At 65.3% G+C, this 20,612-nt stretch overlaps 1 protein-coding gene across 2 annotated transcripts; it reads right to left on the minus strand.

The window, feature by feature from the left end:
* Positions 1–1,572: 1,572 nt before the first annotated feature.
* On the minus strand, positions 1,573–17,043 carry CASKIN1 (CASK interacting protein 1). Of its 2 annotated transcripts, none has more exons than XM_049637300.1 (19): positions 16,732–17,043; positions 11,699–11,750; positions 11,491–11,588; positions 11,137–11,282; positions 10,942–11,037; positions 10,683–10,813; positions 10,139–10,247; positions 9,951–10,059; positions 9,747–9,841; positions 9,464–9,581; positions 8,430–8,531; positions 8,245–8,333; positions 8,084–8,168; positions 7,907–7,998; positions 7,000–7,110; positions 6,809–6,910; positions 3,149–5,432; positions 2,052–2,475; positions 1,573–1,725 (listed from the first exon to the last, which is right to left on the minus strand). In XM_049637300.1, exons 1-19 carry the CDS (start codon positions 16,823–16,825, stop codon positions 1,626–1,628), a joined length of 4,437 nt encoding a protein of 1,478 aa, XP_049493257.1. In that variant the 5' UTR covers positions 16,826–17,043; the 3' UTR covers positions 1,573–1,625. The 2 variants fall into 2 exon arrangements, with proteins under 2 accessions (XP_049493257.1, XP_049493255.1); XM_049637298.1 differs by lacking the exon at positions 16,732–17,043 and adding an exon at positions 12,071–12,407.
* Positions 17,044–20,612: the final 3,569 nt, after the last annotated feature.

Here is a 20,612-nt window from a genome sequence, read left to right on the forward strand (position 1 = left end):
CCCCGTTCTCCCCAACACACATCCCCAAGAAGTGAGCCAGGCAGCTCTGTTTTCTGCTGTTTATTGACAGCTGACAGTAGCTCCCTGCCCGGAACCCCCCTCCCCACTTGCTGGAGCCCCAGCCTGGGCCGCCCGTTGAAGAGAGGCCAGGCACACCCACCTGGGGAAAGTATCAGGGCATGACAGCTGGAAAGGGCCCACACGCTCAGATGCCACCTTGGCTGACCCCTTCCACCCGCCCGCCTCGCAACCGCTGGTTTTCGGCGTTTTTAAATTCTTTTTTTTTTTTTTTTTTTTTTTTTAAGAAACGTCAAAGTTGTGCCCAACACACGTGGATCAGCAAACACAATAGAGGAGGCCAGTCAGTACTTTTTGGAAAGGGGAGAGAGAGGAAAAGAGAGAGAGGGCAAGAACGACCACACGACACAGCCTTGGACCATGAGCAGAAGCGTCCATGGGAACTCGGATGGGGGAGGGCAGGCTGTCTGTACGGGGCCAGCGAGGAGCCCTGAGGAGGGAGGGTCAGGCACACCCTGACACACGCCACACGCAGCCTGGCATGCACGCCCTGCACCCACCGAGGTCACCCAGCTGACGTGCCCACGCTGCACGCACGGCTCCCCCGGAGCCCAGGCGCGCCTCACACCGGCACCCTGGGAGAGCAGGGAGCCCCTCCCCACCGGCTCCACGGTGTGGAGGACACAGCCCAGCAGCGAGCAAGGCACATCCTTCGAGTTCTTCAGACGCAGAGAAGTTAGGAGAGCGAGGGGAGGCCCTAGCGGAGCACGGACCCTCCCGGACCCCAGCTTCCTGTTTGTGCTACTGGGCCAGGTGTCCTAGACGGAGGGAGGGAAGGATGGACACACAGACAGCCAGGGCCTCTAACAGCTTTTGTCTTGAGCTAGACTTCAGTGTCCTTACAGTTGGTAAATGGTTTTCTATAGAATCAATAATATTTTTTCTTTCTTTAAATATATATTTGTTAAAGTTATACCTTTTTGTTTCTCTGGGGAAATCTGCCTCAGCTCATTCCCAATAAATTAATACTCTCGATAGCTTATATTCTGGGGGGTACAGTGGGGCAGGGGACATGATCCCAGCCCCAGTCCCTTGTGCTGCGCTGGAGCGGCTGGCAGAAGTCCCCAATGGGCAGTTCTGTGCTGGGCATAGGCCTGTGCTCTGCCACAGATTGGGGAGGGGGCCAAAGCGGCCGTCCGCCTCCCAGGGCAGACCCGGCCTGGCCTCAGGGCAGGGGGCCAGGGGCTGCCCCCTCCTCGCCCGCAGCAGGCAGAGCCCGGCGCGGGTGGGCGGGTGTGGCCCAGCAGTTATTGCACAGGGAGCAGCAGACGGGGACGGGCACCCGCCGGGCAGCAGCATTTACTTAGAGCCCTCGGGTCCCCTGGCCAGGCAGTCCTCCAGGCCGGCCGTCCGGCCTGGGCCCAGGGGGCAGGAGTTGTGCTTGTGCAGGGGACGGGCAGCACGGGCCCGCCCCTGCCCGCCTGGCCCCCATCGGCCCTCCGCCCTGCCCGCTCGCGCTGCGCCCAGAGGTGCCCACCCTGAGGTAAAGGTCAGTGTGCGGGCCGGGGCCCCGGGCGGCGCGGGCGGGCCCGACGTGAGCAGCCGCGTCACTCCAGCATGGCGTCCAGCTGGTCGGCCAGGTCGTCGAACATGCTGCCGATGTCGTCCAGTATGCTGCCGGTGCTCTTCTCCTCCGCGGACGAGGGGCTGGGGGCGGGCGCGTCGTGAGCTGGCGGCGCGGGCGCGCGACACCCTGCCCGGGCCCCGCCCCTGTCCCTCACGACCCGACCCGCCTCCACCGATCCGCAAGATTCGACCCCCGGCTCCGCAGCCCCACACGGACCCGCCTCTGCCTCCGCTCCTCAGCCCTACTCGACCCCGCCCCCGCCGCCCCGGGCCCGGCCCCGCACGACGCGACCCCGCCCCTGCTGCCCCGGGCCCCGCCCCGCAGCCCCTCCCCGCCCCGCCCCTCCCTCGACTCTAGCTGGCGCGCCGCAGCCTCGGAGCGCGCGCGGACCCCGCCCCGCACCTACCGCGCGCCCTGCGCGTCCTCCTGCCGGATCTTCTCCTCTACGGCTTGCAGCGCGGCCGCCAGGCACGCGCTCGTCTCCTCCAGCTTCTGCCGGGCGCTGTCTCCCGGCGAGGCGCCGTCGGGCGCGGCGGGGGGCCCGGCGGTGGCGGTGGTGGCGGCGGCGGCGGCGCGCGGCGGCTTGGCGGGCACGTGCAGCGCGGACGCGCCGGGGGACGGGGGCTTGGCGGGGCTGGCGCTCAGCGAGGGCGGCGTGCTGGCCGGCTTAGCGAGGGCGGCGGGTGGCTGGCGAGCCGGCGAGGGCGCGGGCGACGGGGTGGCACTGCCCGACTGCAGCCCCGCCGCGGCCTTGGCCGGCTTGGGCGCCGTGGGCGGCGGCGGCGGCTTGGGAGACACGGGCGGCGGCGTGCCGTGGGCGCGCTTCACCTCTGCGGGGAGGAGGAGATTCGCACCGGGGGCGGGAGAGCCCTGCCGCAGCGCTCCGCCTCGCCCTCGAGAACAGAGACGCCGCCGTCCGCGCTGCGGACCCCGCTGCCCCTCGGAGCCCAGGCTCCCTGCAGCCGCTAGGGGGCGCGTTTCCCTATGCGTATCTGCTCGGGTCACCGGCTTCCAGACCCTTCTCTGTCCGCACACTACCCCCTCCATCCCCCTTCAGGTGTGGCCTGCTGCAGACACTGGCCCTTGGGTTGCTTGAATACCACGGGGCCTTTGCATGTCTGATCCTTCTGCTTGGAAGCCTGCCCTCTCTCTCTAGTGCTGGGGTGACTTTCAAGCTTGGTCACTCTCAAGCCTCCCAGAGTCCTCCGTGACCCAGCATCGTGCACCTGTCTTCCCTCCAACAGGTGCTGTTATCCTTGGGTTTCTGTGCCTCATCCACTGAGCAAGGTGACGAACATCCACCCTCCTCCCAATTTGGGGTCGGCAGTGTGGTCCAATGGGTGGGTGGATGACAGGGTCTGAGGTCTGAGCACAAGGGTCTTCACCTTGTGCTTCCCACCCCATGCCACCTGGCCTTCCTCAAGTTCAAGAGGAAAACCCCTCAGACCATGGAGTGGGGAGGTGGGGGGGGGGGGGCTTCCCCAGCTGGCTCCCTTCACCTACCTGGGCTGCCAGGACCTGGCAGCGGCACCTTCTTGGAGGCAGGTGTGGGTGAGCCCTGGATCTTGGGAACGGGCTGAGCCAGCATGGGCTTGGGAGAGACAGGCGGCTTGGCTGGCTTCCGGGAATCAGTGTCAGGCGGGGGCAGCGGGGGAAGGTGCATCAGGTCGGAGGGCGGGGGTTCTGCAGGTGGGGGCGGCGGGGGCAGCTCCGGGGGCCCAGTCTGCTCAGAGGTCGGCCTGCGGCGCACGGTGCCCGTGCCATTCTGGTACACAGACAGTGGCGGCGGCGGCTCAGGACCTGCTTCCCGCTCCTTGGCCTTGGGCCGGCGCTTGACCGTGTCAGACTCCGTCAGGATGAACTTGACACTCTCCTGCTGGCTCTGCTTGGCTCGGATGCGCCTCTTGAGCGTGGCACTGGCCTCCACTCTGGCCAGGGGCGGGCCCTCCCCACTCGCCTCTCCCTTGGCTGGACCTCGAGACCGCTGCCGGGTGCTCCCATCCTCCACAAAGTGGCCGTGGTCTGCAGGCCCCCCTGACTCCCCAGGCGCCCTGCGGGCGGTGGCCAGGAGTCCCGTGACAGGCCCGCTGAGGGTGCGGCGCCTGTTCACCACCTCACCGTCAGGCCCAATGGCTTCCTTGTGCTTCACCGAGGCCAGCACCGTGGCCACCCGGCCTGGCTCCGGGCTGGCGGGGCGGGGCGTGGGGTGGCCCTCGGGGGGCCTGCGGGCTGCTCGGCCCCCACCCCCAATGGATGACAGCTCTAGCATGGCTGCGATGCTCTTCACGCTGCCGGCGCTGCCTGTGTCCACGCTGCCAGCCAGGTCGCTGGCCCGCCGGCGCTGTGCCCGGACCCCCAGCCGGCCATCCTCGGTCCCAGCCCCTTCCGTCTCAGCATCTGGCGCCGACTCATCTGCCAGGTTGGCGCTGGCCATGGCTGAGCTGGAGCGCTTGGGCGGGGGCGGGGGCGGCCCCTTCTTTCGGGGCCGCACCGCGAAGGACTGGCTGCGGTTGACGTTCTTGTCGGTTCCGGCGGGCGCTCGCACCGAGTGGCTACGGCCCACGCGCCGCTGGACGGTGGCGTAGGGCCCTGCGGCGGCTGGCACCAGCAGCTCGTCCCGCTCTGGCTCGCTGTCGGATGCCGCATAGCGATTCAGGCTGTGGGCACGCTTCTTGGGCCGCCCTGGCTCCGCGTCAGCCTCCGGAGGCAGGCACAGTGTGGGCACGGGCGGGGGGGCGGCCGCGGGCGCGGGCACGGGCCCGGGAGCGGCTGGCCCTGCGTCGCTCTCCACAGGCTGGGGCAGCACGTAGGCGAAGCCACGGTGTGTGGGTGACTGAGGCAGCGAACGGGGTGACATGGGTCGTTCTGTTGGTGGCAGCAGCTGCGGGGTGGGCTTCACCTTGGCTGTGGCTGGGGCTGGACCGTGAGGCGCCCCCAGGGCTTGAGGGGAGCCCGGCTGGGCTTTCGTGGGCGTTTGGGGAGGTGTGAAGTGGCTGGCACCTGGCGGAAGGACCTGCCGCGGCTTGCCGGGCACCGGAGGCACGCTGGCCCGCTTGACGCTGTGGCCGTGGCGGCTGGGCCGGGTCTCCTTGGGTGGGGTGCCAGGGGCTGGCCCTTCGTCCAGCAGGTACTCCTGGCTTCGTGACATGGGGCTGCCGGGCCCAGGGGGCCCGTCCCCCAGGAGCTCCTGAGAGCTGCTCATGTGCCGCGCCTGTCCACCCAAGCTGGGCTCCTGCCGCACGGAGGCCCTCGGCGTCGGGGGCAGGTGGTTGGAGGGCTTCTCGGCAGTGGTGGCGGTGGTGGCTGCGGCAGCGGCGGCGCCCCCCTCGGCCGGGCCAGTCATGGCAGCCTGCAGCTCACCACTGAGCTCGCTGTCCTGGAAGGTGGTCATCTTGGGAGACTGGCAGTCAGCCGGGGCAGGCTCGGGCGGGGGAGGTGACTCAATGGCCATCACCTCGAGCGACTGCGGGGCCTTCCGGCGCAGGGGTCCCCCCTCGAACTTGGCGTACTCTGCCTTCTGCAGCTCCGCCAGTTTCCTCACTGCCAGCATCAGCTTCTTCTGGTGGCCTGGGTAGGGCACGGGCAGGTCAGGCCAGGGAGGGCGGCAGGGACCAGAAGGCGGAGGAGCCCGGGACCAGGGGGCCTCACCCAGCTTAGTGATGCCGATCTCCTGTAGGTCTTCCCAGGTGATGTCGGTAATGAAGTCGATGTTCTCGTAGCCGTTGTCCACCAGCACTTTGTAGTACTGGGCCAGGCCGATCATGGACAGCCACACAGCCAGGTTCGCCTGTGGAGCAGGGGACACCGAGGGCAGCCCGAGCTAGCTGTCCACACCCTGCTCGCTACTCCGAGCTTTCGGGGGTGGGGGCACCGGGCCAGCCTGGCACAGACAGACAGAAGGACGGATAGACAGGCCAGAGGTGTCAGCTTCAGAGACAGCGCGACCTCAGTAGGAGCCCAAGGCCAGCAGCAACACACGCATGTGCGAGCACACTCACACACACACACAGGGGTGACCCTATCCTCGGGACACCGTTTGGGGGGGGGGGCAAGAACGAGCTTCCTCACCTGCCAAGGCAGCCGTGGGGACGGCACCCCGGGGACACGCCTTGCACGTCATAGACACGGACACACGGCACCACCGACCGGACACGTGTACGCACACGGTGCATCCCAGCCATACGCGGGCACCGACACTCTCCACGTCACGCGCACGCCCTCACGCCGCTTCCACACCCTCACTGGGCACACATCACGCACGCGTGTAACTACCCGTGATGCTCTTTACCCAGAAGCACGTGGTGGCTCCCTGAACCACGTCCACCTGTGCACACTCCCAGCTGGATGTCACTCGCCCACCAACAGGCGGCACACTTGGTCACCCCTGGGTGCACAGAGCAGAGCAGGCCCGCGGGACGGGGACCTGCTCGTTGGGAGCACCCCCGAGCCGCCGACGGAGCACGCTGAGCACGAACCCGCCAGTCGCCGACCCACAGCCCTGGGGGCTCCGGGTGGCCACGGGATCTCTCCTCAAGCCCAGCCCGAGGCTCAGAGAGGCAGCGTAGATTCCACGGGCCTGGGGCCCACCTTGCGCAGGCCCAGAACCTGTCACGCCACGGGTTGACGGTTAGCCACGGCACGAACCGTGGTCTGTGTGGGCGTCCGCCATCCACACAGCCAGCGCGTGCGGTGCGATGTGTGGGTGTGTGCACGCAGTCGTCAGCGGGCGCCTTGGCTATATTTGGTGCACGCGTGCTGTCTGTACACACGAAGCAGGCGGACACCCTCCCCGCGCACGTGTCTGGGTGCACACGCATCCGTCAGCACGGGGGCCTCTAGCGTCTGGGTGGGTATGCGGTGGGCAGTGCTGCGGGGTGCCAGGCAGGTGCCCGGGTGGCTGCCCGGGTGTGGAGGGATCTTTGCGGGACCGCGTACTGGAGAGGGGCACCCTCCCGGCTTCAGGCTCCCCTTGCCCTGACGAACCCCAGAGGCTGTCACCCCTGCCCCCAGAAGGCTGGCTCCAGCACCCGTGACAGATAAACAGGCCATCCTCTTTTCTCTCTCTGGAGCCCCGGAGGGCGGGTGAGGGCTGTAGCCAGGGAGGCAGTCTGTCTGTCTGTCTGACCATCCTGGGCACAGCCGCTGGGGTGCAGGGAGCCTTACGGGTTTGTGCTCAGGCAGCCAGTCGGGAATGCTCAAGCCGCTGATCTCTGCGGTGATCTTCTTCCGGTGGCCTGGCTTGGTGACCCCGATGGCCGTGAGGTCCTAGGTAGAGGAGAGGCCCGTTAGCAGCAGCCTGGGGGCAGGGGGGGCCATGTCGGTCGTGACCGGCGGCCAGCCTTTGGGCAGCCCACCTCCGGGGTCATGCGGCTGATGGTGGGCAGGTCGTAGCCAGCGCTGATGAAATTGGGGGCATAGAGTTGCAGCTGGAACGTGGCGAGCCACTGGCCGACAGCCTCGGCGCTCTGGAAGACACAAGGCACCCGCTGCAGGCTCGCTCGCCTGCCCGCCCACCGGGCGTGCGTGCACCCCGGCCGCTGCGCTGTCTCCTTCTCTGCTCAGCTGAAGGCCTCGGCCGCTCGGTCTGCCGTCCGCCGGTCCCCCTGTGGCCGGGCCTGGGGCGGCGTGGCACCGGTGCCGCTCCTCACTGTGTGCTCCCCGACGCCGCCATCGCGAGCTCCATCAGCGTCCTGGCCTCCTCCCGTGGTCTCCACCAGAAGAGTCCAGCTGCTGTCCGTGTCATGGGCTTCCCTGACCATCCCCCCGTTCCTGCACCAGGGACACCCTGTGGTGCAGCCCCATGTAAGGGGCTCGGGACCGGGGCCTCGGGTGGGGTGCCTCAGCACAGCCCCCACACTCCCTGGCGGGTGGGCTCCATCCAGAGGTGTGGGGGAGGAAACAGCCAGCCGCTCGCACCATCTCAGCACACGGGGCCCTGCTCACCCCCCCGCCACGCACGCACGCACACCTGGTCTCGCCTCACACCCGCGGCCTTCTACACGCACACACACAAGCACACGTGCCCGGCTCACCATCGCCACCCACACGCAGGCGCGTCCCCTGCTCACCTCACACCCACGTCTCACTGCCAGGACGCGCTAGCTGACACACGTAACCCACGCGATAGATGACAGCTACACACACAGACTGACAGACGGACAGAAGTACGGGCCTGGCCTGTCAAGGGCCCCCCGCCACGCCGTGGCCAGACCACGCAGGCTGCCCGGGAGCCCCTCCCTGCAGCCAGCCCCGGCTCTGTACCTTGCCCTCCGAGGCTGGCTCCAGCTTCCTGGGTGGCTGCTCCCCATACACCTGCCCTGCGTGGGCCGCTGGGAGCTGGGACCGGGCTGCACCTGGAGACAAGAGGGCGTGGTGGGGCCGGGGCCGCTCGGGGGGCACCTCCTCGCCAGGCCGGCAGTGCCGCGTCCTTGCTCTTACCTGTGGAGCCCTCTGGAGGCTTGGCGGGGCCATCCCCAGGGCTGGACTCAGAGACCGACTTCTGCGACAGGACCGTCGCCAGGAGCTGCAACCCAGACGGGACGGCTGGCCAGCGCCGCTCTGCACCCAGGCGGCCCCGGCCCTGCCCCCAGACCACCTACCTTGACCCCTTCGGACCCCGCATGCAGGGTGTGGCCCCCACTGCTTCGTCCACCAGCCACGCCGCCCAGGCTGCCGCTGCGGTCCCCACCTGCCAACACGAGGGAGCACCCTCCGTGGGTGCCGGCCCGGCTGCTGCCTGGGAAGCTCCGCTGCCCTGCTCACCGGGGGCCACCCCCCCACGTACCTGCAAAAGGCTTCCTCAGCACCCAGATCTCCTCGGGGGGCGCAGAGGGCCCCGGTGAGCTGCCTGCCTGGGATGGGCTTGGTTCAGTACCTGCCCGAGAACCTGTGGACCAGGAACAGCTTCCTGGAATCTCAGACCAGCCGGGTCTGGGGGCCTGACATGGAGAGGGGGTGTCCCTGGCCTGTCTGGCCCTAGCTGTCTCCAAGGAGCTGAGAGAACCTCAGAAGACCCCCTCCCCACCCTATACATTTGAGAGCAGGAGAACGGGGCAAGAGGGCCCAGGCCAGGCAGTCCTGCCAGTGGCCCTGTGGTCCTGGGTGGGGAGAGCAGAGGGTGTACCTCCTCTCTGCCAGGGGAGCAGGGAGGGGGAAGAGGGCCCCAAAAGCCTAGATGACACTGGGCAGGCTGGCCACGCCTCCTAACTGCCCCCACACACACACCGTACCCTCACCCCACCTGTCAATGTCCTCATCCTCTCTAGGAGGTAACCCTCTCAGTGGTCCCCGTCTGAAAACAATCCATGCCCTGTGGATTCGCCCCCCAACCCTCTCTCTCACTCTGCACCAGCCATGTTATGCTGGCCTCCTTTGGGACCCTTATGCTCTCTTCTGCCTCAGTGCCTTTGCGTATGTGAGCCCTGCTGTCAGGATGCTGTGCCTGGGGCCATCCCCTCCCATTTCTCAGGGGCTTCTCTGAGCACCCTAAGAAGCAGGTCTCTGTCCACGTTCCCTATGGCATTAGTCGGCACGTCTGTTCGTGTATTTACGCCACTGGCCCCTGCTCCCCTCCCTTCCCAGAGGTGAGCTCCGCGAGAGCAAGAGTGACGTCCATCATTCTTGGACGTCTGGGTCACCGTCTATTCCTAGTGGCTGGTGCACAATGTCTACTAAATAAATGAAGGAAAAGGTGTGGGGGTGCTGATGAGAGCCGGCAGGACCCCACTCTGGATCCCACACCTAGGAGTGGCCCTGCCACCCAACACACGTGCACCGGCTTCCTTCGGGCCCCCAAGCCCAGGCCTGGGTGGGACTTGCCTGCTCGCTTCACGATGGCCTCGCCCAGGGACGACGGGAAGTAGCCCACCCGGTCGTTGCCTGTCCGGTTGTCATGGATACAGCCCTTCCACCGGCCATCGGGATGCTGCTCTAGGACCTGCCAGATGAGGCGGGGGGGGGGGGGGGACGTGCTCAGGGGGACACCCCACAGGCCCAGTGGGCGGGTGGCCCCCAGACCACCCAACTGCTGCACAAGGTGTTATGGGCGTCACGTCCGGGGTCCCGCCCACCCTTGCCCGCGCAGCCCCGGGGCCGTCCTTACCGTGATGATGTCCCCAGCTTTCACGTTGAGGCTGGTCAGGTCGTAATTGTTGCAGTAATCCTTGGTCGCCCGGACCTGCAGGGCCGCCGAGGCCTCTGGGGACACAGGAGACAGACCCCCCCCACAGTCCTTCGAGCTGGCCTGACCCAGCCCTGCCCTCCCCATTATCCCCAACCCCCCCCCCCAACCCCGCCCTGGTCCCACCTCGAAGCAGTTGTTTGATCTCCTTGCTGGCTTGGGATGTGGTGAACTGGTGCACAATGTCCAGGGCCGTCTGGCTGTAGGTGTTCCTCACGTGGGCATTAATCCCATTCTGTATGTGCCAGAGGGTGAGGCCCGTCAGGAGCCCCCGTGCCCCCACCTGCCCCAGCTCCCCCGGCCCCCTGACTCACATCCAGCAGCAGCCGGACCACTTCCGTCTTCCCGCAGAGTGCGGCCTCATGCAGGGCCGTGCCAGACTTGGTCTGGCGGTTTATGTCGATGCCGGCTTGGAGGAGGAGTCTAGAAGGAGGGTGGGCGGATGGGAGCAGGCAGCGCCTTGTGGCAGGAGCTCCGTCCCATCCCCCCATGGGGCCCCAGGTCCCAGGCCCTGAGGTGAGCCAGCCCTGCCCTGCCTCCCGGCGACGGGGGGGATCTGACGGGGACCAAGCACTGGTGCAAGTGCTGGCCTCGTGCTAACCCGTACGGCGGAGTCTCAGAGAAGTCAAGTGTCTCCACGAGGTCGCTCAGCAAGTGTCAGGGCCACAACCTGGGCTTGGGGCTGAAGAAGCCACCCCCACACCCCTCCAGTGCATCCTTTACGTGGGCGGCCGGAGGCATCCTTTGCACGCGGAGGCCTGATGGCATCCCCGTGGCTCCCTGGCTGCTCCTGTCACTAAACCAGGAGCAGGAAGCCCACGGCCGGGTCTCCCTCCCCCCAGCCGCACTCGGCCATACCTGATGATGTCAATGTGGCCGTTCTTGGCTGCCAGGTGCAGGGGGCTGGTGCCGTTGGGGTCGGTCGTATCCCCCGGCCGGGGCTCCAGCAAGGCCGCGCACATGTTGCTGTTCAGAAGCAGCTGGACCACCTTGAGGAGGGGTCAGAGAAGGGGGGCCCGCACATGGGGCGGGAGGCTGCAGGCGTGTCTCCCCTCCCCCACCCCGGGAGGGAAGACGGAGCAGATGGAGTCCCACCCGGCTCTCTGGGGACACTTACCCCGACGCGGCCGAACTCACAAGCCAGGTCCAGGGGCGTCTTCCCCGAGTTGTCCACCATGCACGGATTGGACTGGTGCTGTAGCAGCATTTCGGACTGTGGGGCCGCAGGGTGCAGTCAGCCTCGAGGGCGGCTGCTGGGCTGGCACCGCCCGTGCCAGGGCCCTCCCCACCCCCACCCTGAGGCGTCCCTTACCACATCATAGTGACCGTGCTGGGCTGCCAGGTGCAGAGGGATGTGGCCCTCGTCAGACGGGATGTTCACCGCCGAGCCCGCCTTCAGCACCAGCTTCATGGGCTCCTTCCGGCCCTGCCAGGCCGCATAGTGCAGTGGCCGCATGCCTAGGAGTGGGCAGGGGGCCCGTTGGGAGCTAGCCCTTGACCCTGGAGCCAACCCAGGCCCGCAGGATACTGATCCCATGGAATCCCGCTTCCACCCAGATGGAGACTCCGGACTGACACCTCAATCATGGGACCATTCAGGTCTCTAGAGACACCACCCCTGACCTTGACCCCCTGATCTGGCTCCGAGGTCCCCATCAGGCCTTGCCTTTGTTGTCCTTGATGTCCACAGCAGCCTGGGCCTCCAGCAGCAGGGTGATCAATTCTGTGTTGCCGTTCAGGGCCGCGTGGTGCAGGGCCGAGAAGCTGCAGCGGGCGACAGGCATGAAAAGGCAAGGACTCGGGCACCCCGGCCTTCCGCAGGAGCCCCCCTGGAACCCCTTGCCAGCCGGGCATCTCCCTGGCTGAGAACTCACCCATCTGGGTCCTGGAAGTTGACATTGATCTTCTTGGTGGAGCCCAGGAGCTCTAGGGATGGGAAAGTGACAGTGAGGGGGGCTCTGCCCAGCCCCTCCAGGCAGCCTAAGAGCAGGCAGAGGGTGCTGGCTAGCTCTCTGGCAGGCTCAGAGCCAAAGCTGTCTTTAGTCTTTAGCCAGAAAACATTTCATCTCTGTCCCCTGCACTCAGCTCCAGGTACCAGCTTTTGGACTGAACTAAGGTGTTGGTAAGTTCACAGAGCCAAAGGCTCCAAGCCTGTCCCCACCGGGGGGAGGAAGCCAGAGCTGTGCACCCACACAGGCACACACATGTGCACATGTACCCCCTCCCTTGGGACGCTGGCGAAGCACCTGCCGATGGCGGGAGGGAGAGAGCCGGCACAATCTGTTTCTCCAAAGGACCCAGATGGGGCCGGGGGTGGCCTGGGAAGGCTGGAACACCCGGAAATGGGGGTATCTCTGGGGGAAGATCTGCATTTTCAGGGTGCAGCCTCCCCCCGTTCCCAGCCCCGCGCCTGCCTGTGTGGTTGAGTCCCACCTGGCAAGGCAGGAAGGGGAGGCAGGCTGGCGGCCTGGTGCCCCTGAGTGACGACACAAGCATGGCCACCACATCTACAAGGGCCCACTTGGGCACTGGGATCAGTCTGCCTGAAGCCCGAGGGGCCCAAGCCCTCCCTTTGGGTCCCTAGTCTCCTCCCGAACCGCCCCCTCCCCCAGGTCCTGGCCTCCACCAGCTGACTGTCAGAGGAGGGGAGCCCACCGAAACCCTCCCTGTGGGCTCGGTTCCAGCCGGACTCAGGCCAAGCCCCTGCCTGTCTGGGCCATGGTTACATAACCCATTTGTGGGTCAGTCGCTCTGTGAGGGAGGGGCTGGCAGGACAGAAGCCCCTTTGTCCAGGCCCAGGACAGGGATGGAGGCAGGGGCCCCCAAGAGCAGGAACCCAAGGGAGTCGAGTCACAGAGGGGCTGCTCCAGGAGCTGCTTGGTGACCCACAGCAGCCCCCACTGCCCCAGCCTTGGCTCTCAGCCGCGGGATGCATGGTGTGAGGCCTCGAGGGCCCACAGAGCCTACAAAGTCAGTAGGGCTCAAATTCAGAGTCTCACTGGGCCCTTACTAGCCCTATAGCCCTGGCCTTGAGCTCAAAGGGGGCTAATGGGGCCAGCCTCATAGGCTTCAGTGTGCGTCCACCCTTAAAGCATGAAGGGTCCGGCAGAGAGTCGCCTCCGTAAGTGGCAATTACTAGTTTTAGCTCCGTGGGAATCCCACCCCCAACCTCTCCAGCGAGGGGTTTCTCCTGCACAGAGTAGAGCAGAGCAGAGGCTCCTGGGAAAGAGGCGTCTCCGCTGCCCCACTCCCGCCCTGCTCACACACTTTGGGACACTGACGTCCATCTAAGGTGGCAGCAAAGCCACCCTCCCCTCAGTGGTCCAGGCCAAAGCCTTGGAGTCAGCCCTGAGCGCCCGACAGTATCTCCATCAGCAAGTCCTGTTTGCCTCCACCTTCAAGACGACCTCCGAATACACGCGGGGTCCTATCATTCTCCCCACGGTCACTGTCACCACTCTGACCAGGCCAGCATCTCTCAAAGGATCGCTGCCATCACCTCTCCACTGGCATCCCCACTTGTACCCTGCCCCGCAGTCTGTCCTCTGTACCACTGAGGTCAGGGGGACCCTGTTAGAACATGTCACATCCCACCGCTCCTCTCCTGAAACCCTCCAACAGCTCCTGTGTCACTGGGGGTGAAGACCAGTGCTGGCCAATGGCTCACAGGACATGGCCCTCCTGCTTCGCTTTGACTTTCTCATCAGCCCTCTTCCAGCCACACAAGCCTCAGTGATGGCGCTACAGCACACTGGCAGCCCCTGCCACAGGGCCTTTGCACACGCTGTGTATATGGTGGGGGGGGGTGCTGCTTTTCCCCCATTTATCCCCATGACTCTCTCCCTTATGTCATTCAGGACTTTATCCAAACGTCACCTGCTTGGAGAAGCCCCACCGGGCTCCCCATCTAGAATGGCAACCCCCTTCCTGTCCCTATGTGTTGTGTTTCTCTGTCTGCCCCCTATCAATACCGCCTAATGGTTGTTGTCTGTCTCCATCACTAAACAACACGATCCAGAAGGATGGGGTTTTTATCTATTGTGCTCAATGCCATATCCTTGGTGGCAGGAACAGTGCGGGGCCCATATGAGATGCTAGGTAAATTCGTGCCGGAACAGATACCCTGGATCCCCAACATTGCTGTCCCGTAGCACCTGCCCCCTGGGGGCCATGCTCAGGATGTTCTCTTCTAGAACACTCTGCCCAGCTCTGATGTTTGCTCCCCCTCCTCGTTAATTCCAAGGTAGCCAGGTCTCCCCACCCCTCTCACCTGGCCATACCTGCAGGCATTGAAATTTTAGAGGGGCTGGAGGTCAAGGACCCAGAAGTAGCATAGACACCAGTGGGGAAGGGCAGTCCCCATCAGGAAGACCACTCCTTACACGAGGGGGGAATCCCGCTGAGGTCCCGTCACCCCCTCCTCGCTACAGGTCTCCTCAGAGGGGGAAGTGGCTGGAATTGGCGGAGGGGAGCCCGAGATCTTGGAGCACCCCCGATTCCCGGGGTGGGCCCCGGGCTCACAGGGAAGTCACACAACCGAGGCCCGCCTGGGGTTGGGGAGGCGCAGTTCACAGAGACAGGCGCTCTGTGTGACGCTGGAGCAGGCACGGCTGGAGGGGCCTGAGGGGCAGAAGGGGGCAGGTGGGGCCCCAGAGGTCCCCTTTCTCTGGTCCACAAGGGCCCAAGTCCCGCAGCCTCCACGTGGCCGATGTACATAAACTTCGTCCCCAGCCTGCCCCATGTCTTGGGCTCTCCCAGCTCTCGTCAGCCAGTCCTCTCACCACTTTCCTGGGACCGTCCCTGCCCTTGAGGTGGGCCCCAGACTCCAAACTGCAGAGGCCCAGGCAGGGGGTGGGGGTGGGGTCTCAGCCCCTCTCGCACAGCTGCCCTTGTGGCCTCCCTCCACCCCTGCCCAGATGCTCCTCCAACCACAGAAGCCACTTGTCCACCAGCCCCACGGAGCCACATCTGTCCCCTCTAGGGATGCAGTCCTGGCCTCTGACGCCAGCACAGGGCAAGGCGCTCTCTCACCTCCCCAGGTCAGGCAGGGCCAGGTGGTCTCCCCTCTGCCCCCGCCCCAGGCAGGGAGCTCCGGCCGGATACCGACCGCAAGGGAAGTATTAGTGGGCCAAGGTGAGACGAAACAGGCATGTTGGTCTGTAGCGTGCAGTGAATTCGGGGAAGGGGAGGTGGGGCCAGAAGAAAGGGCACAAGGCCAGCCCCACCCTGGCATTCTCCCTCCAGATCACCGTCTCCTTCCCCTCAAGGACAGCCGCTGAGGGTCCCGGTGCCTGAGCGTGTGAGAGGAGGCTTGCTTGGAGGCAGACCCTAGGGCAACACTCGGGGCTTGGGGTGGAGGGAAGGTACCAGAAGTGGGTGGAGGTCACAGAAACAACTATCCAGGGAAGACCTCTGGAGTCCGGGGGTCCGAGAGAGCACCGCTGGATGCCCCCCACCCCATGGCCCAAACTCCAGCCTGTACTTTGCTGAATCAAAATACATCTTACTCCAAAGCAGGCCAGCGTCGCCATGACAACCGAGCTAATTCATGGAGGGATTTCTCTGTCTGATTTATTACGCCCGCCCCTGTGAGTCAGAGAGCCCAGATACGGGGCCCAGGGCAGGTGTCTCTCCCAGAAAGCAGACCATGCAGGGACAAATGCAAAGATCCAGGTACAAGTCCCCCCACCTTCCCTGGACGGCCCAATCTGATGCCCCCGCTTCCCCTGAAGCCCGTCTGGGGCTGCCTAAGGAGACAGTCACAGCACTTCCCGAGCACGTATGAAGTACCTGTTCTTCGTGCGTGCTCTTCTGTGAGGCAGGGACCAAAACCGTCCCCATCCTACAGATGAGGAGACTGAGGACTGGAGAGCCAGAGTCCTCGGTTCCCAAGGTCGCGTGACCACTAGGTGGAAACCTTTACCTTGCCTTCCCTCCCTTTCACTCCCTCCTTTCAATCCCTCCACCTGCTTTCAAGGCTCTGCTAAGGCTGCCTCGGCCTAGAAGCCCTCCCCTTCTGAGCCCTGAGGCCGTGAAGCTGACCCCAACTAGCAGACCATCCCTGGGCCTGGAGAGCACAAGACAGAGCCAGCCTGTATATATGTGCCCTGGGTTACCTACAGTCCCTGGGGGTGGGGGTGGGGGGTGGGGGCGGGGGGAGAGTGAGGCACCCAGACCGCACGTGCCACCCTGCAGAGTCCTGCCCGCGCCCGCACAGGTGCCCTGACACACTGACATGGCCATACGTGCGCAGCCGCACACCCAGCTTGTCCACACACCCATCCATCCATCTCCGGTGGCCCCCGGGGAGGCTCTGGGCTGAGCTGGGATGAGTGCTGGGATCAGGACTCCAAGCTCCCAACCTTTCCCGGGGGCCCTCACAGCGCAAGCTCAGGATGGCCACTGGGAGCCCCCTCCCCCCACTGCCCAGCCCCTTTCCCAGCAGGGAAGCCAGAGAGGACCAGGGTCTGCGGCAGGGTCTGCACCTGCCTGGAGCACAGGCTTGCCCTGGGCTGGGCGACCTTGGGCCTCTGCTCCCGCATGAGTAAATGGCCCCCAGCCGGCCATGCCTGGGCAGCCACACCCCCAACATGGTCCTGCCCCCCATTCCCTGCAAAGCGTGTTATTAAACATGGGGCGGGGAGGGGGTCTGACAGGGACTGTCAGTCCTGTGGTGGCCCCTCACCGCCAGGGCCCCCTCCCTCCCTCCACGGTGGGGAAGCGGGGCGGGGGGGGGGGGGGGGGGGGGGGGGCGGGGGGACGGGCCGGAGGCGGGGGTGCGGACCGAGGGTCTGGGCGCCGCTGGCCCCGCCCCGCCCCCGGGGACCCGACAGCATCCCCCGCGCCGGGAGGGGTGGGGGGCCGGCGCCCGAGGTGGCCCCCGCCCGCCCGCGCCCCCCGCACTCACTGGCCTTCCCGGGCCGCGGCCTCTGCAGCAGCCTCTGCGCGGTCCCCACGTCCTCCGCCTTCACCGCCTGCACCAGCTCTTGCTCCTTCCCCATGGCGCGGCCGGGCCGCAGCGACGCGGCTGCGCTCCGTGCGCTCGGCGCGGCTCAGAGGCGGCGGCGGCGGCCCCGCGGCCCCGGCCGCATCCTCCTGCCTCCCCCGCCGCCTCCTCCGCCGCCCGCGCCCGGCGCGGTCCTCGGGCTCGGGCTCGGGCTCGGGCTCGGGCTCGGGCTCGGGCTCCCGGCGCCGAGGGGCGGGGAGCGCGTCACGGGCGGGGGGCGGCCCAGGGCGGGGGCGCGGCACCTGGCGCCGCCTCCCGGACGCCTGGGTCCCCCTCCTGCGGCCGCTGACCTCCGTCCGCCCGCGCCGGCCGCGCGCCCGGCTCCTTGGCTCCGCCCCTACATCGGGCCCCGTGCTCCCGAGACGCCCCCTCCCCACGTGCGGGCCGCGCCGGCCGCGCCGGCCTCTGCGGACAGCCCGCGGCCCCAGGCGACCGCCAGGGGCTGGGGACGGCAGCCGCCGGGGGTGGGGGGGCGGTGCTGGACACTGAGCCCCGACACGGCGGCGGCGCGAGGCTGAGCCCGAGAGAGGTTTCCAGAGGCTGCGGGACCCACGGGGCGGGGGGAGGGACTCGGAGGCAGTGGGCGGGCGGGGACCCGGGCGCCGAGAGACCCGGGCACGGGCGGCACGGGCGGCACGGGAGCCGGCCTGCCAGAGGCTGTCAGACATTTCTGGCCCGTGGTTCCCGTGGGAGGTGTCGAGGGATTGTGAAGAGGAATCTCCCAATAATGAATTCGGTGTCAGGGAACCCGCACCCCCACCCCCAACTGCCGTCTCTTCCCCTGCAGCCTCCTGCTCTTTCCACAAACAATGCAGGGCAACAGCTCCCTGCCCCCCAGCCTCAGTCTGAACCCCAACCCCAGGGCAGCGCTCCAGCACCAAGTGCGGTGCAGCCTCCCACACCTGCCACCAACGGGGGCTCAACCCCCATCCCCAGCACCGATGGGGTCACGGTCTCGCCCAGCACCAATCTGATTCCCCACCAAGTGTGTTTACTCTCCGGCCTCGGGCCACAGACTGTGGCAACTCCCGGGCTGGACAGTCTTGCTTAACAGACACTGACCACTCCCCACGGCCTCGTGCTCCCCAGCCAGTGCTCACACACAGAGGTCTCACCCTTCTGACCTCCTGGGCCTCCGGCGCTCACCTTGTCACAGCTGCAGTATTCTACAGACAGGTGGGCTAGGGTCGGGAGTCCCGGCCCAGGCTCACTTCTCTCATTTGCAGAGAGGGGCAGATCACCACCCCCCACCCCTGCAGGGCAAGGCTGTCAGGAGCTTTTGGAGGGGCCTGCACATACGATGACCGGATACCCCGCTTCCTACAGCTAGACCATCAAGCGGGTCCAGGTGGAGGGTGGCTGGGTTGGGGGCGGGGAAGCAGCTGGCAGTAGGATCCCCCGATCCAGGCAGCTGATCCCTCCCCACCATGGGGTCTTCCTTGAACTTTAGGGAGTGAGCCCTAAGTCTCTCAGCATATGCCTCCCGGGGTGGGGGCGGGGGGTGTCCCTAAACACAAAGACCCTCCTCAGGCACCATGCTGGTCACTTCATAGATTTACTGTGTGCGTTTTACAGGTGAAGAAACTGAGCCTCAAGAGAAGCCAAGTGACCCGCCTAAGGTCCTAGAATCTGAAGGTCATGTGTCTGAGCTTTGAACCCGCACTGGTCTCTGCATGTGCCCTAGGTCTGCCTCTCACTGCATTTGCCTTCCCGGTCTTTGTCTTTCTGAGTCGTGGTTTCCCCTTTGTAAAACCAGGTTGAGAATGATGATAGCTTTCCTTAAGTGTTTTGAGGATTAATTGTGATGCTCTCCATAAAGCACTTTGCAGTAGAAGTTAGTAAGTGCTCAATAAATGGCTTCTGTGGGTATTGTGATATTCTTGGCTCTCTCTGCCTGGGCTCTCTGGGTAGCAAGTATACTTTACTCATCTCCGTATCTGCAGACCCCAGCAGGGTGCCTAGCACACGGGAAGCGTTACAAAAAATACAAAGAAGAAGATAGCTGTCCTCCTCACCATTATTTCTGTGTTTCGGCTGACCACGGTGAACCACTCTGGCCCGAGCCTGACGTTTGCAGGGCCCGGGGCAAGGGTACAAACAGAGGCCCACACACCAAATGTCCAAATATTTAACTGTTGTAAGCCAGGCTAATAACTCATTAAATAAAATAGGTTCTATCCTCCTACCTTGACAAATACGCTTTCATCATGGCCCAAAAGGCCAAGTTCCAAATTAGAACTCTCTAATTCCTCTGAGCAATGAACTGGTCCCGCCTGCAGCTGCCCGCCCCGCCCCACCCCCCCTCAGCTGTATCTGTAACCCACAAATAGGCACCCCGTAGTCACTCCCCAGACCTGTAAGCGGGTACCTTGCTGTGTGGTCCACTTTCAGGAACTGAAGACGAGAGCTGTTACAGATTCTGCTCAGTTCGCTCTGCTATGTGAGGCTAATGGCCTGGGAGGGGTCAAGAAGTCCTAGATGCACCACTGACCAGCCCAGCAACCTTGGAGGAGCCCTGACACTCAGCTGCCGCATCCGTAAAATGGGCCAGCGGCGCTGCTGCCGGCAGCCCAGGGCTGAGGGGAAGGTCCACGTGAAAACAGGGACGTGCGTCTGCCTGGGGTCCCCCCAAGCCTGAGGAGGGGGTCGCAGGCAGGCCGGCCGCTCCGACTGGGGGGTACGAGGATGCAGAGGCGGGACTTGGGCAGCCCTCCAGGAAGTCGGGCCTCCGAGGATCCCGGGAGGAGGGGCTGCTGAGCCAGCAGAACTGCTGAAGCTCAGCCTGGAGTCGAGCTGGAGGCCGCCTCACTGCAGCCCGGGCTGGCCCCCTTCCCAGCTGCATGGCAGTCTTCACTGGGGCCTGCGCAAGCCCTGCTCCTGCCCACCGGCTGAGGTGCCCCTCCCAGCCCCCCAGAGCCCTGCTGCCTGGTCCCTTACGTATAAAGTGGGGATGGCAAGGGGACCGTCCCCACGGGCTGCTGGGAGCACACAGCATATGTCAGCTGCCATCGTTCCTCTCATTCTCGTAGACGCCACCTCTGTAACGTGCTCTGCTGGTGCTTGCTACATAAGACAGGGTCAACAGCCATGCCTCCTGTCCCCTCTTTCCGCCCAGCAGAGATGCTGGAGCTGCTCGGGCTGGGTGGGGCGCCCTGCCCGGCCCAGCAGTTACCCCTAGGTGTGGGACATGTGCAGTCCCCAGGCTGTACCCAGAGCCCCCACAGAAAGGGCAAACAGTTCAGGGCCTGGCCCCTGGGCCACAGGTGGGACCCCAGAGATACCCGGTGGAATCTTCCAGCCTTCCCTCAGCTCCAGCCCTCCCTCCTGCCTCCTGCTCTCAGGCTCCTTCGTGGGTTCAGACTGTTCCGGATGTCTTTCAGGTGTTGGGGCTCACAGAGCTCCCCTGCCAGCCTTCTGACCCTACGTATTCATCTGCCGCTCCCAGAGCTGCCTGGGCGGAGCTCCTGTACTTACAGAGGAGGATGGAGGGGACACGCAAGGTGTCGGGCTGCCGAGAAGGGGCAAGGTCAGGGGAGAGCTGAGCCCAGCAGGATGGGTTTTATCATGTTCCAGCTGTGTGCCCTTAGACGTATGACTCTACCTCTCTGAGCCTCTGTTTCCCCATCTCCAAAACCAGCGTGGTTTCTCCTTGGCACAGCCATTGTGAAGACCAGATACCTTCTGGCGGTTTCTCAAAAAGTTAAACATAGAGTTACCATGTGACCCACCAATTCCACTCCTAGTATACAGGGAAATGGAAACACATACTCAAAAAGATACTT

This window comes from Panthera uncia, chromosome E1, assembly GCF_023721935.1.
Source record: "Panthera uncia isolate 11264 chromosome E1, Puncia_PCG_1.0, whole genome shotgun sequence".
Classification (NCBI taxonomy): domain Eukaryota; kingdom Metazoa; phylum Chordata; class Mammalia; order Carnivora; family Felidae; genus Panthera; species Panthera uncia.